At 54.9% G+C, this 15,666-nt stretch overlaps 1 protein-coding gene across 2 annotated transcripts; it reads left to right on the forward strand.

Moving 5' to 3' along the window:
- The first annotated feature begins 6,951 nt into the window (after positions 1–6,951).
- On the forward strand, positions 6,952–9,360 carry NKX3-2 (NK3 homeobox 2). Of its 2 annotated transcripts, none has more exons than XM_049887112.1 (2): positions 6,952–7,417; positions 8,828–9,360. In XM_049887112.1, the coding sequence occupies exons 1-2, from the start codon at positions 6,952–6,954 to the stop codon at positions 9,358–9,360; spliced, it is 999 nt and encodes a 332-aa protein (XP_049743069.1). The 2 variants fall into 2 exon arrangements, 1 of the variants encoding a protein (XP_049743069.1); XR_007517773.1 differs by lacking the exon at positions 8,828–9,360 and adding an exon at positions 8,317–8,352 and having other exon boundaries at positions 7,353–7,417.
- Positions 9,361–15,666: the final 6,306 nt, after the last annotated feature.

Here is a 15,666-nt window from a genome sequence, read left to right on the forward strand (position 1 = left end):
TACTGAAGGCTGTGGTCTTTGATCTTCTAAGTGCTTCAAGCCCTTCTTCACTTTCAGCAACCAAGGTTGTATCATCTGCATATCACACGTTGTTAATGAGTCTTCCTGCAATCCTGATGGCCTGTTATTTTTCATATAGTCCAGCTTCTCGGTTTGTTTGCTTAGCATGCAGACTGAATAAGTATGGTGAAAGGACACAACCCTGGTGCACACCTTTCCTGCATTTAAACCACGCAGCATCCCCTTGTTCTGTTTAAACGACTGCCTCTTAGTCTAAGTACAAGTTCCTCATGAGTACAGTTAAGTGGTCTGGAATTCCCATTCTTCAAAATGTTATCCATAACTTGTTGTGATCCACACAGTTGAATGCCTTTGAATAGTCAATAAAACACAGATAAACATCCTTCTGCTATTCTCTGCTTTCAGCCATCATCCACCTGACATCAGCAATGATCTCCCTTGTTCCACGTCCTCTTCGGAATTCGGCTTGAATTTCTGGCAGTTCCCTCTCGATGTACTGGTGCAACCATTTTTTAATGATCTTCAGTAAAATTTTACTTGTGTGTGATATTAATGATATTGTTCAATAATTTCTGTATTCGGTTAGATCATCTTTCTTTGGAATGAGTATAAACATGGATCTCTTCCAGTCAGTTGGCCAGGTAGCTGTCCTCCAAATTTCTTAGCATAGAGAGACAAGTGAGTACCTCCAGTGCTGCTTCCGTTTGTTCAAACATCTCAACTGGTATTCCATCCATTCCTGGAGCCTTGTTTCTCGCCAGTGTCTTCAAGTGCAGCTTGGACTTCTTCCTTCAGAATCCCTGGTTCTTGATCATATGCTACCTCCTGAAATGACTGAATGTCGACCAGTTCTTTTTGGTACAATGACTCTGTGATTCTTATGTATAATAAATTTTGAGACCCACTGCTCTACTAGTGGTTCTCAGAATTGGACCCTAACCAGCAGCATTAGCAACCCCTGGGAACTTGTTAGAAATGCAAATTCTCAGCAGGGGTTTGAACCAGTTTGAAGGCTTGCTTCATAGTCCTTACCATTATCTCATACTTTTCCCATTGCTTTCTTTAGGGATTTGTGCATGGTGGTATCCCTCCACTAGAATGTTAGCATGTTCAGAGCACGGTCCTTACATGACTCCTTCACTACCACAACCCAGAGCCTACACCAGTACCTGAGACATAGTAAACACTCCGTAAATATTTGCTGAATATTAAATGAATGGAAGGAAGACTAAAGAAAGGAAAAATAGTTGGGAATATTCACAAAGAAAACTTGGTGTAACACCATCAGGGCCCGCAGAGCCAGAAATCCAATTCAAAAATTCAGAAAAATGTCTTTGTATTCCACAAGCACCTCAAACTCAGCACAAGTAACAGGACATAACGTTTTCCTCTTTATCGGCTCAACCCTCCTCTTCCTCTGAGCAGCACTCAATCCCCCGTCTCACATTCACACACTAAATAGCACCACCATCCACCTATTGTCTGATAGACAATCCCAATGAGAAAACAAAACTGACGGGCCAGCTAGGCTGGTTTGTAATGCTTGAGGTTTCTGGTGTTGACCGCGAAATGCCTCGATTAGTCTCTGAAGAAATTAGTCTCTTAAGAAACTGAAAAACATTCACATGGCTGCAACAGATCAGGCCCTAGATCATCAGCAAGCCAGAGCCTTGGTGGAGCGCTCCCAACAGGCAGCGTGGGGAGCCAGGGGCGAGAAAGCGCGGGTGTGTGTTCCAGGCAGTCTCTGGGCTTCTCCAGCTGCAATGTCCTCCAGCTCTAGAACAAATCCGAGCACGTCCTTGCCCGGTCCAAAGCCTTTGATGAGGCGTTTGAACTCTGCCTGAGTAAGTTTTAAAATGGAACATCTCCGCTATTGGGGGCTGTGGAAACATGAAACTAGGAGCAAAAACATTCAAGTATTCAGTTTTGGCCCCCCAACGTTTTCTTTTTTTCTTATCACAGTGCTTCTCTACGTCGGTACCCCACAAATCCGAGAGGTCCCCGCTAGGTGGCGCTCGGTCTCCACTGTATCTAGGCTACTCCAAGAGTCCCTCGGTTTCTTTTCAAAGAAATGCGAGATTTTCAGCCCCGGCTTTTTACAGGTAAGAAAAGTAAGCTCCAAAGGGAAAGTGGCCTCCTTGAAGTTGCATCGCTGCATCGCAAAGCTGAGAACAGATCCCAGGTTCCCTGATTTTTCAACCCAGTGGATTTCCGTCTCCTGGCTGTCTCTCTCTAGACAGTTTGTTGATTGATTAGAAGAGCAACAGTGGGTTCCCTCTTTCTAGATAACGACGTTTAGATTCAGATCTGCAAGCCTTATGGTGCTTTATTTTAAAATACTCGGAACAGAAGAAATAGATTTGCCTGCCTGGGTTCCTTCTTTGATGTCCTTCATTTCGAAACTGATATTGGGTAGCATAGAGAAAGGTAAGGATGCAAGCACTTATTTACAGTAAACCTGGAGGTTAATGAGAACAACCGGTTACAGTGTAAAACCCGACTGAATCTGGCATCAGACAAAGCCACATTTGAGTTCTGACTTAGGCGCTTACTGGTGGTCAAGTCATTTAAACTCGGTGAGGCTCAGTAATAGTGATAATAATGTTTTCTACGCATTCCATCCTCCGGATTGTGTAAATGAAATAAAGCAGTAAGCTGTAGTTCCTTGGACTACGTTGGTGAGCAATATTTGTTTGCATGTAAAACTACCCCGTTTGCGCAGTGGTTAGGCGCTGGGCTGCTAACTGCAAAGTCCCGGGTTAGAATCCACTCTGCAGGAGAAAGACGTGGCAGTCGGCTTCCCTAAAGATTTATAGCCCTGGAAATCCTGTGAGGCAGTGCTACTCCATCCTACAGGTTCGCTATGAGTCAGAATGGACTGGACTGCCGGCAGTGAGTTTGCTTTGGTTTAGTTTGGTTTGGCGCTCTAGAAAGGCGTTCGGGCCACCTCGGTAACGCTTGTTAAAGAAGTAGGCTCTCCTCCCAGCAGTCGGAGATACCTGAACAAAGTGGGTGAAAAGCCCTACTGGGGGGCTGGGAACGAATGATTTAGGAACCCAGGAGCCGGGGTCTTTCGGTGCATTATCCGCGAGTCCCTTGAAGCTTGGGAACGCTTATGAGGACACATGGCCAACTCCAACGCGTCCTCTGCCTCGATTCGGGGCAGAAGAGCCTGCCCCGGGGCGCCCTCCCAGCCCGTCTGGTCTGCGCGGCTTAGCCACGGCCTCCGAGGGCACCTGGTCCGAGCCCTTGCTTGAAAGAACTGAAAACCGTGGCCCAGAGAAGGCAGGTGACTTGGGTCAAGGTCACCGGCGTCTGAGAGCCGAGCCTCGCGCGGCCTCGCATTGCAGCGTGCCCCGGGCCGCTCAGGGCAGATGGACCGTCTCCGGTCGGGAACTGGGCGGGCCGAGGGCTCAAGTGGCGGGCGGCAACAGCGCGGCACGCGGGGACCCAGCCAGAACATCCGGGGCTCACTAGGGGACTCCGTGCGCAGGAGTGGGTGTCACGGCGCGCGTCCGAGAGCTGAGTGTTCAGTCCTCGACTCCCCTTCACCCCAACCCTGACACCTCCGCCGGTGGCCTGCGGAGCCTCCCGGCGTGCAGAGCTCCTGGCTCGGGCTCTTCTGGGGTCGCCAGGCGCACAAGTAAGGGACGCGCAGGAGCCAGACTGCGAGGAGGATGGGGAGCAGGTATAGGAGAGGGGAAGAGAGAAAGGGACCTGAAGAGGGAGAGGAGGGGAAGGGAAGGAGAAGATGGTGGAGAAGAGGGAGACGCGGGCGGAGAAGGTAGGGGAGTAGGAAGGGAAAAAGACTTGGAAGGAGGGAGCGAGGAGGGGCGCGCAGAGAGCTGAGTGCCTCCTCCACGCCTCCGCGGGCGCCCCGGCGGCCCAGGCCAGAGCGCGATGCTGGGCAACGGCAGGCGCAATCCGGCGCCCGCTGATCTGCGGGAGCTGGAGCCATCCCCGGGGAAAACCGCAGGCGATGGCCTCGGAGGGCGCGGGTCTGCACAGACCTGCTGAGCGCTCGCCACACTCTGCAGCTTGACGGCCTTAACTCTTCGAGTTCCCGGGGAAGTCTCCAGGCGGGCAACCACCTCCGCTCATCGCCCCCCAGAGCTTTTTCATCCCCACACACCTCTTATTAAGAGCAGCTTCTAGCTGTAGCTCCAGACCGGGTGTGTTTCTCCTGTTCCAAACACCCCACTCCCGACCCTGTCTCCAGTCACTCACCAAACTCGTGGACGCAATTGCCCGAGATGCCACCCGTCAGCCGCCCTGGCTGTGCGCTTCCTGAAGACGCAGGGTGCGGCCACTTTCTTACCCTCCTGGCACGCAGAACACGGACATCTCAAAATCGCCGACCACCTCTTTCCGTGCTTGGAAACCTCTGCCCAAGCCTGTGGCAAGGGGCATAGCCTACGATCATTTGGATTTTTCTTTCTTTTTAGTTTTTTTTTAACTACATAGTAGCTATTATTATTTTCAAGTAAATCTTTGTATAGCCCCCAAACTTACTCTAGTACTCGATCATTCAACCCCCACACGTCTCTGCCTGCCTATGTGTGTCCTGAACGCACTCTATTATTCGTCCACACCAAGTCCTAACCCCACAAAGTGACGGTTCTAAGGGACACACAGTCCACACCTGCTCATCTCTCACCTTCCCGGCCAACAGTGTCAATCTCTTCTGCCGGCCCCACCACCCATCCAGAGAGTAAGTCAGCACAGAGACTCCCAATACCCGTCCCTCCCTAGGATGGGTCTGGAGGGTTAAAGAATAAATAAAGGTCGGTGAGGAAAAAGAACAGGACACACTTCCTTTTGAAACCTTGTAAGCATTGGCTTCTGTTTGTCTGGCTGCCTGAAGAGCTTACCGTTTTCTTGCACCTTCCAGAGACTGACACCCAAATCTGAACACCTTTCCCTCAAAATGGATGCAGTCCTAAAGAGCTTGTACTATAAAGGACAATGATCTCTTCAAGTGTTAGGTTTTTTTTTTTCTTCTTCTTCTTCTTCCCCCAAATACATTTCAAGGTTTGCACAAAGGAAGAAAGCATGAAGTGGCTGAAACGCTAGAAAGTATACACCATGCAAAACCTCTCACTTGGGCTGAAAAATATGAATGGCGAGTGTATTCCCTCCTGCCAGCACAAGAACAACCCAAAAGAAAGCAACCGGGGGGAATGTTATTTATTTTAATGAGAGCAATAACGCCAATCCCAGCAATTTGCTGAATTAAAAATTACAGTTCTGTACGTTTATTTAATGGTTCAAATTGGTGTATTTGATGTTAGTTAAAGCTCCGGTTAATAAAAAAAAAAAAAATGGAAGACAGGAAAATGTTACTTGAGAAAATTTTTAATTTAAAAATAAATAACATAAGTAAGCAACGTATGTTTTGATATACCCACAATGTTTGTCTTTCTTACCTGGGTTCCTTCTGATTACACACAACCATGGATTTCTTATTTTTCAAGAGCGTTTAATGTTCTCAGTTCTGGCTTATTACTATTGCAATTCCCTGACATTCTTTTAAATAAACAAACATATCTTTATTTCTCAACTTATTGAACTTGCAAGTAATTGAATATTTAAAGAGCAACGTGAAAGAGTTTTGTTTTATTTTGTTTTCCTTATGTAAAACTCTGCAAACGCCAATTAAATTCAGTATTGACCACCCACGGAAATGACTGTACCATTTCTAGTTGCTTTCTTAAAGATGCCTTCCAATTCCTTGTCTGAGTTTAGTTCTAACTGTACCAGATTTTTAAAGTTCTAAATTCCTGTATAAAAATCGAATCAAGTCAAAGACGACGAGGAAAGAAAAATATTTCTAGAATGATTTTAATTAAAAGATTATTTCAGAGAAAAGAATTCGGAGTGAGGGAGCCACAAAACTGAAGGAGGGGTGTTGCATTTAGTTTATCGCGTTTCTCATCCGTGCCAAGGGAACCGAACCAAAGCGCGCAATTTAGAGAACCGCATTGCCTTGAGTTTTCCCCGCAGATTTTTTGGATTTAACTTAATCTCAGTATTCCGTTAACAGTGCTGGCATAGATGGGGACTTCTACAGAGGTTAGAAACGTGGTTTTCTGGGCAGCGTGTCTGGGAGGGCGAGCGTCCTGGTTGCTGGAGGATGCTTCGAGGATAAGGCTTAGGAGGGAAGGGGTTAAGTCAGGCCCGGTCTTTGGCGGCGCAACGTGCCCAGTTCTGTCTGTTAAAGTCAACATCGCCCAGCTGGAGCCAGCCAATGGGAGGCCCGAAGCGTCCGGGACGGCCCCGCGAAGGGGCGTGGCCTGGGGTGTCACTCAACATTGAGGAACGACACCCGAGTGAGGGGAGGGGGGGAGGCCGGTGGAACGCCAGAGAAGGAAAGAGAAGAAACAGATAAAACCCGAGCAGGGGGTAAAAAAGTGGCCCGCGCCGCTCGGACTCCGGCCACCACTGCCCCGCCGGAGGTGGGCTCCAGAAGCGCGAGCCCAGCGGGAAGCGAGAGGACCAGCCTGGAGCCAAGTCTTGCAGCGGGGAAGACACAGAACGCAAAGAAAAAGTGCCCAGGCCGTGCGCCCCGGCAGAGCTTGGGAGGGGACTGCAGCCGCCGAGGGGCCCGCCGACCCCCTCCACGCCCCCCCGAGGGGGCAGACCCCGGCCCGCCCCTGAGGGCGCGCGGCGATGAGATAATCCAGCCGAGCTGCGAGAAGAGCGCGTCTGGCGCTGGGTCGGGGGAGGGGTCCCGGGCGGGGTGGGCCTCGGAGGTGGGGTGAGGGTCCGCGGGGCTCCCGGACCGAGGGGCGGGCGCTGCCGGGCCGCCGGACTGGGCTGCAGGCGCCCCTCGCGCCCAGCTCACTCGCACCGGGCCGCCGCGCGCTCCGGCCGCTCCGAGCTGCCTGCGCCCCGGTGCCCGCCGGCCGGCCGCTGCGGCCCGCAGCGCAGATGGCTGTGCGCGGCGCCAGCACCTTGACGCCCTTCTCCATCCAGGCGATCCTCAACAAGAAGGAAGAGCGCGGCGGGCTGCCCGCGCCAGAAGGGTGCCCGGCGCCCGGGGGCACAGCGGCGCCGGTGGCCGTGGCGCCCGCTGCCTGCTGCTGGAGGCTCTTTGGGGAGACCGGCGCGGGCGCGTTGGGGGGCGCCGAGGACTCTCTGCTGGCGTCGCCTGCCGGGACCAGGGCGGCTGCTGGGCGGACCGCGGGGAGCCCTGGAGGCTGGGACTCAGACTCGGCTCTCAGTGAGGAGAACGAAGGCGGGCGCCGCTGCGCGGCCGCACCGGGGGCCAGCGGGGCCTGCCGTTCCGGGGGAACCCTGGGCCTCGGCCAGCCGGCCTGCGAGCTTCCCGCCACCAAAGACCTGGAGGAGGAAGCCGCGGGCCGCAGCGACAGCGAAATGTCGGCCAGCGCCTCAGGTCTGCTGCGACTTCGCGGGGCAGGGAGACGGGTTGAGGAGATGGGCGAGGAGGGCAACCCACTCCGAGTGGGGCGGGCGGGGAGGAGCCGGCCGGGGAGACCGAGCCCTGCCGTGAGCATCGTGAGCCTTGGGGCGCCGGGTTTGGCGAAGTCCCGAAGCTCTGCGCGCTGGCGTGGACTGCTCTAGCCGCGCGGGAGCTAAGCCCGCGATAGGACCGAGGCGCTCCTCAGAGCCCTGCATCTAGGAGCTGGCCCCGAAACGTCCTGGGACAGTATGCCCTAGATGGGACTGAAGAGAGAGCCTATCCCTGCCCTGGGCGTGGGTGGGGGGTCCTTTAATTTCATCGCCAGTGTCTTCGGCCGTGTAGGTTCCCAAGCTCCCAAAATCAGCGAAGGGAAAGAGTGAGGGGCCCAGAGACCTGGGTTGGCCAGTGCCCTTTCGTGGCCAGAAGCAGACACCCTCCTAACGTGCAGGTATAGGTAGTGAGGGACACCTCCCAGTAGATCTGAGGCCCAGGCTCTGCGAAGCCGAGCTTTGGGAAGAGGGCGAGTTTAGCTTTCCCAGACCCCAGACCCGAGATAGCAGCCCTGGGTTGAGGACCCAGAAGGTGGAAGCAAACACGGAAGCCGGCGGAAGCCCCGGGGTTTGATTTAGATCCTCCGGAACACCTCTGGGAGAGGGGCCTCTTCAGCCGCCGGTTCGTGCGGTCCGAAAGACCCCTCTACTCGCCCGGGCAGGCGCCCTCAGCTGTAGGCCGCACGCTGGCCCCAGACAAATGATGTCTGTGCAGACCAGAGGCTGGACTTCTCTGCTGGGGTGGCCGCGGGGAGCTCAAGAAGCGGGGGTCAGAGTGGGCCCAAAGACCTGGGGCAGGAACTGCCCGCTTCTCACCCTCAGTCCCAGCCCTCAGCGGAGAGAGAGGGACCATCCCATCCCAGGCCTTAGCACAGCCTGTTGCCACACTCCTCGCAGCAACCCCAGGACCTTCGAGTATCTTTGGCCCCAGGAGCCGTCCCTGCACCTCCCCATTACTGCAGCCGACGCGTGTGTGTGAGCGTGAGTGTGGGGAGGCGGGTGACCCAAGGAGTGAGACCGAAGCATAGCCTAGAACCCCTTGGCTCGGTGCTGATAGAGGGCTTCGGGGTTGCCCCGTGTTATTGAGGGAAGCCTGGGGCCCAGAGAGGGCAGGGGCTGGTCCTTAGCTGCACAGCGTTGATATGGCGGTTGAGTTCATCGCGAACCCAGGGAAACGAGTGAGACTGGGCTCTGAGATTTGTTTGCCCGGCTGCCTTCCAGGGCCCGCGGCTGCCAGGCCCTCCCAGCTTCCCCCACCCCCGCAGCTGAGGCCGGGCCTCGCCTCCTCTGCGCCGCTAACTGTGTCTTGTTTCTCTTCCCATTCGGTCCGTAGGCGACCGCAGCCCTACTGCTGAGGACGACGGTGTTGGTCCTGGGAGCGCGCGCGTACCTGCGCTGTGTAGCGGAGGCGGAGGCAGCGGCGGCCCGGCGGGCGGCGCGGAGGAGGAGGAGGAGGAACCCGCTGCGCCCAAGCCGCGTAAGAAGCGCTCGCGGGCTGCCTTCTCTCACGCTCAGGTCTTCGAGCTGGAGCGCCGCTTCAACCACCAGCGCTACCTGTCGGGGCCCGAGCGCGCCGACCTGGCCGCGTCGCTGAAGCTCACCGAGACACAGGTGAAGATCTGGTTCCAGAACCGCCGCTACAAGACCAAACGCCGACAGATGGCTGCAGATCTGCTGGCTTCAGCGCCCGCTGCCAAAAAAGTGGCTGTGAAGGTGCTGGTGCGTGACGACCAGAGACAGTACCTGCCGGGCGAGGTGCTTCGGCCGCCCTCGCTGCTGCCGCTGCAGCCCTCCTACTATTACCCCTACTACTGCCTCCCGGGCTGGGCACTCTCCACGTGCGCGGCCGCTGCGGGCACCCAGTGAGCCAGCCCGGGGCGAGGCAGCGAATGATCCTCGCATCCCAGGTCTGGACAGTCGCTGATGGCTGCTTAGGTTGGGCCCTGTACCCGGCACCGCCGAAGGGGCAAGAGGGGAATGAAACCCGGCCCTGGCTCTGCTCGCCTTGCTGTGCGCCCTGGCCGCTGGACCGAGTCTGCCCAGAGGGGGCGCCTTTTTCTAATTTGAACAGAGGCACCCTAAGGCCTAGGGGCCCTGCTCTGCCGTCACCTGCCTCGAAGCCCCTGGACACTATTTATTACTACGACAGTGTCGGATTCGGATTGTGTCTGCCAGGAGACGGTGTTTCCCCGGAGCGGAGAAAACTCCTGGAGACCAGTAGCTTGAATCTCCAAACTTTCAGGCCTGCCGGGAGCTTCGTGCGCTTGGCCACACTAGTTCATGGTATCCATGCTACCGATCTATGTGTATCTACATATCTATTTTTGGAAATTGCATCTGTAACCAAGGGGGGTGCGGAACCCTGGCAGCCCCAGGTCAGGGGTTGATCTGAACCGTTTGGTTTTAGAGCCAGCACCGGGGCAGGGGCACACTATTGGGTGCTGTCAGGAAGGAAGCCTCTAAGCGCAGGGCAGGGCAGGGCAGGGCAGGGCGGGCGGGGGGGACGGGACATCTTTGCTCCCTGAGGTCCAGAGCCGCACCTGAGTGGAAAGAGCCTGGGAGCCCCCAAAACAAGACAGAGAGCAAATCCAAGCAGCCCTTTGCAGAAACTTTTTTTTTTTTTTTAAGGAGATTGACTTGTAGCACTTTCAGTTGTTTGTATTCAAATGACGGTTATTTTTGTATTCAATGTGAATATCCCCGGCCCTCCTTTCCAGGGCGTCCCCCGCGGTGCCGCCTCCCGATCCTCTGTCTGCCATCCCTGGGGAGGGCGGGTGGTCCCACCCTAACTCGGAGACTCATTTGTCCGGCTCCAGGACTCCCCGATCCCATCCCAGCCTCTGCCGGTAAGACAGGTGATTCAACCTGTCGTGTCGACCTCGCCGCTTCTCGCCTCCTTAGGGCACTGTGCACTCAATAGAGTATTAACTTTAAAAAGATTTGTGAAGTTTGGAAGCTCTATTCGCTGTATTTTTTTTTTTAATTTATAAACTTTTAGTTTAATATGCTCTCCTGGACGCCGTGTTTTCTCTGAGCCTCTTTCCACCTGGCTTTGGGGGAACCATCAACGCAGGCTGCAAATAGCCGGGTCTCATTTTCCCCACCTCTCAATCCTGGACCAAGGCCACTTCCCTCCTCCGGGAGCCCGCCTGCGGCCCGCCGCAGGAAGGATTTAATCTCGCGCAGCTCAGGGAGCAGCTATTTAGGGAACTTTGCTTGAGGCACGATGCTCCCAATGAGTGTGGGAGCAAACCCCCGGATTCCCACTTTTATCTCGGACGGTGGTTTCCGAAGTTTCAGAAACTGTCCAGGGCACCGTCGGCAGACTCATTTCCATAGAACCCATCTGCCGCCCCCAACCCCTACCCCACCCCCGCATCCTTTTTCTCTCCCTTTATCTGTCTGCTGTCCACTTTCCGAGCGTTTCTCCAAGTGAACTTGTCTTTATTTAGCTCAGAGAACAGGGTGGTAAAAATCCCTAGCTGCAATCCTGATGCGATTCGGGGCGAACAAGGCGCTAGCAGCGTCTCTTGGGGAGCGTCATCTGCGCGCTTATCCTGCAAGCTGCAGATGGCTTTCTGCAAAGTTCCAAAGCGCTCTCACTTCCACGAGGACACAGCATCATTTGACCCGCCCAGAAGCCCACGGAGGGAGCAGGGGATGGACAGAGCGAGAGTTATTTTCTTCGCCATTTTGCTGAGGGGCGCGCCTCACTGGCGTGCCAAGGCACCCCAGAACCCCACGGATTCACTGGAGCGAAATGTTCCGCTCTATTCCCTCCGGGTGCCGGCGAGCAATGAAGAGTTATAATGCCATATTACAGACGCTGAGGCCTCCGAGGCCGCAGGAATACAGAAATCCGGGCGCCGCTGCCTTCTATTTCACATCACCCGGAGCGCACAGGCAGCCTCTCCCTGATGCCCGCCCGGTCGCCTTCCCTAGCCTCCAGGACCCCCATTCCTCGGTACCCCAAAGGTCTGGGCCAGGCGCCCTGCAGCCCCTCAGACCCGGCAGGGACGAAGAGGGCCGGCCAGCAGGTTACAAAATGATTCCCGTTCCGGAAGCAAAGAAATGCAAAGGGAGAGGCCAAGGCCCCCCGGATTCATATCCCCCACCCCAAGCATCACCACCTTCCAGACGGTTCCAGCAATCATTTTGTTTCTTTTGGAATTTTTTCGACAATTCCGTTTCAATTTTGTACTTAGTCAGGAATGCGTTTTCCTTGTACAAAGCGAGAACATTTTTTATAGTGCTAGAACGCGCTTCCTCTTCCTTGAGCTGGCCACGACCGAGGCCTTCTTGTTTTTTGTTTTGTTTTGTGGGGAGAAGGAGCCGATTGTTTTCTCCTTCTGCAAATGGCAGTTGTTTGTGGCTGCCTCCGAAGGGGAGTTTGTCCTCTATCCTTGTCGATTTTCCTCCAAGGAGGAAAAGGCCCAGAGGTCCGGGGTGGGGCTTTCTCTTCCACTGCAGGCCCCACCTTCTCTTCCCGACCCGACCCCGGCGGGGCGGTGGCCCTTTCCTTCCTCGCCCCTTCTCAGGTTCCCCGCCTCCGCGAAACGGGCCGAGACGCCTCGGAAAAATGACTCAAACGAATTTGGTACGACCCGGATGATTGCGGCTTCCCTCGGAGCAGCCGGGGGAGCTGGGTAGGCGCGCACGCCAAGACGTCTGAGTCCGGGAACCAGGGGCGACCTCTGGGTGCAGACCAGCCTCGTAGGATGTCCCTCTGCGTTTCAGGCCTGAAGTAGGGTGGCCCTCCCTGGGCGCCCGAGCAGGAGACGTGGCTCCTATTGGAAGTTCGCGGTATTATTTCCAGCTTTCCTTTTCCTTCTCCATCCTCCTTCCCTCTTTTTTTACGGGATGAAAAACAGGCCCTGCGTCCATTCCGCCCCGCTCACTGTCCGCGGGCCTTTGCCACCGAATCCCTGCACCCCTGCGCTGCTCTGAGCTCTGCCGGCCTCCTCGGGCCTGGGCTCCCGAGCAGTCGCAGCTGCCGCCTGAGCCCAAGGGGGCTTCGACTGCTTCATCTTTCCACTCCCTTCGTTCTTCAGCGAACCTCAGAGCTGACCTTGGGGATCGTGGGGTCTGGCGCATCCACTTTACAGATGGATAAACCAAGGCCGGGGCTATGACTAGTAAAGAAGGTAGAACACTGCCACAGCGCTGAGATCCGTCCCAAGGTTTCAGGCCGAGCACTCGAATCTTGCTCTGGGAAGTAAATTTGGGATCAGATCGGCTACCAAATGTCGCCGATGTGTGCCTGTGTGGGGTGTGTGTGTGTGCATGTGCGTGTGTTTGTGTGTGTGTGTGTGAGAGAGATATTGGCATGCAGACCTTGTTGGTTCCCAGCAGCACCTCACTAGGAGTTTTCATTCCAAGCGTCTAGGTTTGAGGGGCTTGCAGACCCTTGGAGAGTACCTGGGATGATCAGGGGTCAGACAAAAGGAGTTGGGGTGAGTTTCACTTCCGAAAATAAATGGCTTTGGGTGCAGCAGCGAATCCCATAGAACTCGTAGCTCCTTCACTCAAGGAAGGAGGAAAGGGTGGCAGTGACTTCATTCCAGGCAACTCAAACATGATATCCCTGGCCTGGGGTGGGGGCAGGGGGCTTGGTGGGAGCCACCTCCGGAACTGCGAGAGTCTGGGCCCAGGAGAAGGAGCTGAAGTGTCTGGTGCAGACCAGGGTGGCTTCTGGGGTATTCCACAAGGAAGGGACCAGCCCAAGAGCTTACAAACATTTGTTGTTGTTAGTTGCCTACTCATGGTGTTAGAGAAAATAACTGCTCCATAGGGTTTACTTGGCTGTACTCTAAATGGAAGGAGATGGCCAGGCCTTTCTTTTGCAGTACTGCTATCTGAGTTTGAACTGGCAACCTATGGATGGGAAAATGAGCAGAGCCTGGCAGCACCACACCGACCGGCCTGCAGAGGCAGGACGTCATTCAAGGCCTGCAGACGCCCTGCAGGGCGGAGGTCCTGTGGCTGTAACTAACTCCCCACCCCACCACTGCTGCTCAGTCCGGTCAGGGACACGCTCAGCGTTCCTCAACCCAGGGTTCAGCCTGTATTCAGGAGGAAGCGGTAGAATCGTGCCTCCTGCAAAGTCCACGAAGCTCAACTCGCTTTACAGAAGGGCTTCTGCTTGGGGACAAAGCCTACACCGACCGAGGATGGGGAATCAGACGTTTCCCGGAAACCAAAAACAGGCCAAGGAGTTCCTGGGTCCCAAACTGCAAGACGTCCCCACAGACCTCTTTACGGGAAGTGCGGCAGACCGCGTTGGGGCTCAGGACGCCTCTCCGGTCTGCAGGACCTCAATCTTGGGGCCATCAACCTCACCCAGTGAACCATCTTAAGTGGGAGCCGTACTGTCCTGCGTGGGGACTGCAAGAGACAGTAAAGCTGAGAGCACCGCGGGCCTATAGGTTGTTGTACTCGCTCCGCGGCTTGACGTTGCTGCAGAAACCACCGCCGACCGAGAAGGCTGAGCCAGAGCCTCCAAGGCAACACAAGCAGAGGCCCCTAATCCGAAGGCAGCCCCCAGGAGAAGCCAGACAATATATAACGCGTAGGGATAATGATTATTCCATTCTCTTGGCGCATCACAAGTGAGGAAACACTTCTTCATCCGGTCAGGTTGAGGCTGCCTGTAGCCCGGTGGACATAACCTCCATTTTACAGATGGAGCAACTAAGGTGCAAAGAGGTGATGGGACTTGTTTGAAGTCAGGGGCCATTAAGAGGCAGGGCCAGAGTTTTTCAAAGCCCTGAGGTTTCTTTTAGGATTTGAGGTAGAAGGATAGGTACTTCTTTAGCTCTGGTGCTTCCTTCTACCCCACCCCAGGTTTGGCCCCGGAGTGGTCGGATCACAAAGATGTGGACACGCTTTGAAAACCATTAAGCACTGTGCAATTGGAATGGGCTTGTCATTATTGTTGCCATTGTCACTATGATGATGAATTTCTGGGCAATGTTGAACCAGCTCACCTGAAACAATCAGCCTTGAACCTCAGACCCTTCCGGGGTCTCCAAGTGCCTTGTGGTCTGCTGAGCACAGGCTCCTCAGAGGTGTAGAGACACCGCCTCCACTGGAGGCTCCTGGTTTTAGTTTTTCAGATGAAGAAACGCCAAAACAGGGTTGCAAAAAAAAAAAAAAGTGTTATATTGTAAACGATTACGTCATCTAATAAATTAAGGCGTTTTAAAAAGTCACACACAGAAGTTGTTCAGCATAAATTGGATTGTTAAGATAATTTAAGCATTTATAAAAGAAGGTTGATTCCAAGGGCCCTGCTGGAAGGGGTGGTCCAGTGTCCGGGCCCAGGTTTAAAGTTGGACGATGAACTTTTTTAACTTGTCGGGCATACATCTGAGGCTCTGTCTTCTAGGAGGCAAATGCGAAAAGTCTAAATTTGGGGCAATTTGCAAATGAGTACACTGCACTCTGCCCGGAGCCCCGCCGTTACTGTTGCTACTTTTTGCTTTGAGCCGGGGCGGGAAAAACAGGAGCTTGGCCTTTGGCGCACCCGCAGCTAGCCAGGAGTCCTCGGCTGGGGTGAGCAGCACCTTTCCGTTCCAGTTGGAATGTCAAGTTCAAAGGGAACACCAACTTGGGGGGGGGGAGATAGCGAGGGGTCACCTTTCCCGGAGCCAGGTAAACTCGGTCCTAGGCGCAACCGTTTCCTCCATTCGTACGTGAGAGTGCGTGGCGAGCTGTCTGGGTCCAAGGCCTGTTTCTATACACTCATTCTCCTACCAGCACCGGATCTTTCCGCTCCGCGCCCGCCCTCACAGTCCTGGGTGCTACCCGTGGCCCTGCAGTTTGCGCGCCCGCGGAACCAAGAGGGTCACGTCTTTGCACACGCCGCGTGCTCTCCTGCTAGCATCAATCCAAACAGTTCTGCAATTGCATTGTTAGCTCTTGGCTTGGGGATCCAGCACAGGAGTTGTGCAGGCCTGGGGGCTTCTGGATGAGTCCTTCCGGCCTGCATCCTGCCTCCCTTCCCGTTGTCGCCTCAGGCTTTGGCGCTGCGCCGTGCTCCCTATAACCTTGACTGTGACGTGTGCCTGGGGGAGCTGGGGCTACAGAAGTCTGGGGCGCACGGGGCGGGAGCTTCTCTTCCTAGTCTGCTCACCCTAAGCTGAGACTGGGCGAATCGGACTCAGCTGTCCC

Source organism: Elephas maximus, chromosome 5 (assembly GCF_024166365.1).
Source record: "Elephas maximus indicus isolate mEleMax1 chromosome 5, mEleMax1 primary haplotype, whole genome shotgun sequence".
Classification (NCBI taxonomy): Eukaryota; Metazoa; Chordata; class Mammalia; order Proboscidea; family Elephantidae; genus Elephas; species Elephas maximus.

What these genes read in the sequence shown, in the direction of transcription:
- NKX3-2 (XM_049887112.1), top strand. Translation starts at nt 6,952, where the DNA reads ATGGCTGTGCGCGGCGCCAGCACCTTGACGCCCTTCTCCATCCAGGCG. An exon ending in AATGTCGGCCAGCGCCTCAG is followed by an intron (nt 7,418 to 8,827) that starts GTCTGCTGCGAC and finishes TTCGGTCCGTAG; the next exon opens with GCGACCGCAGCCCTACTGCT.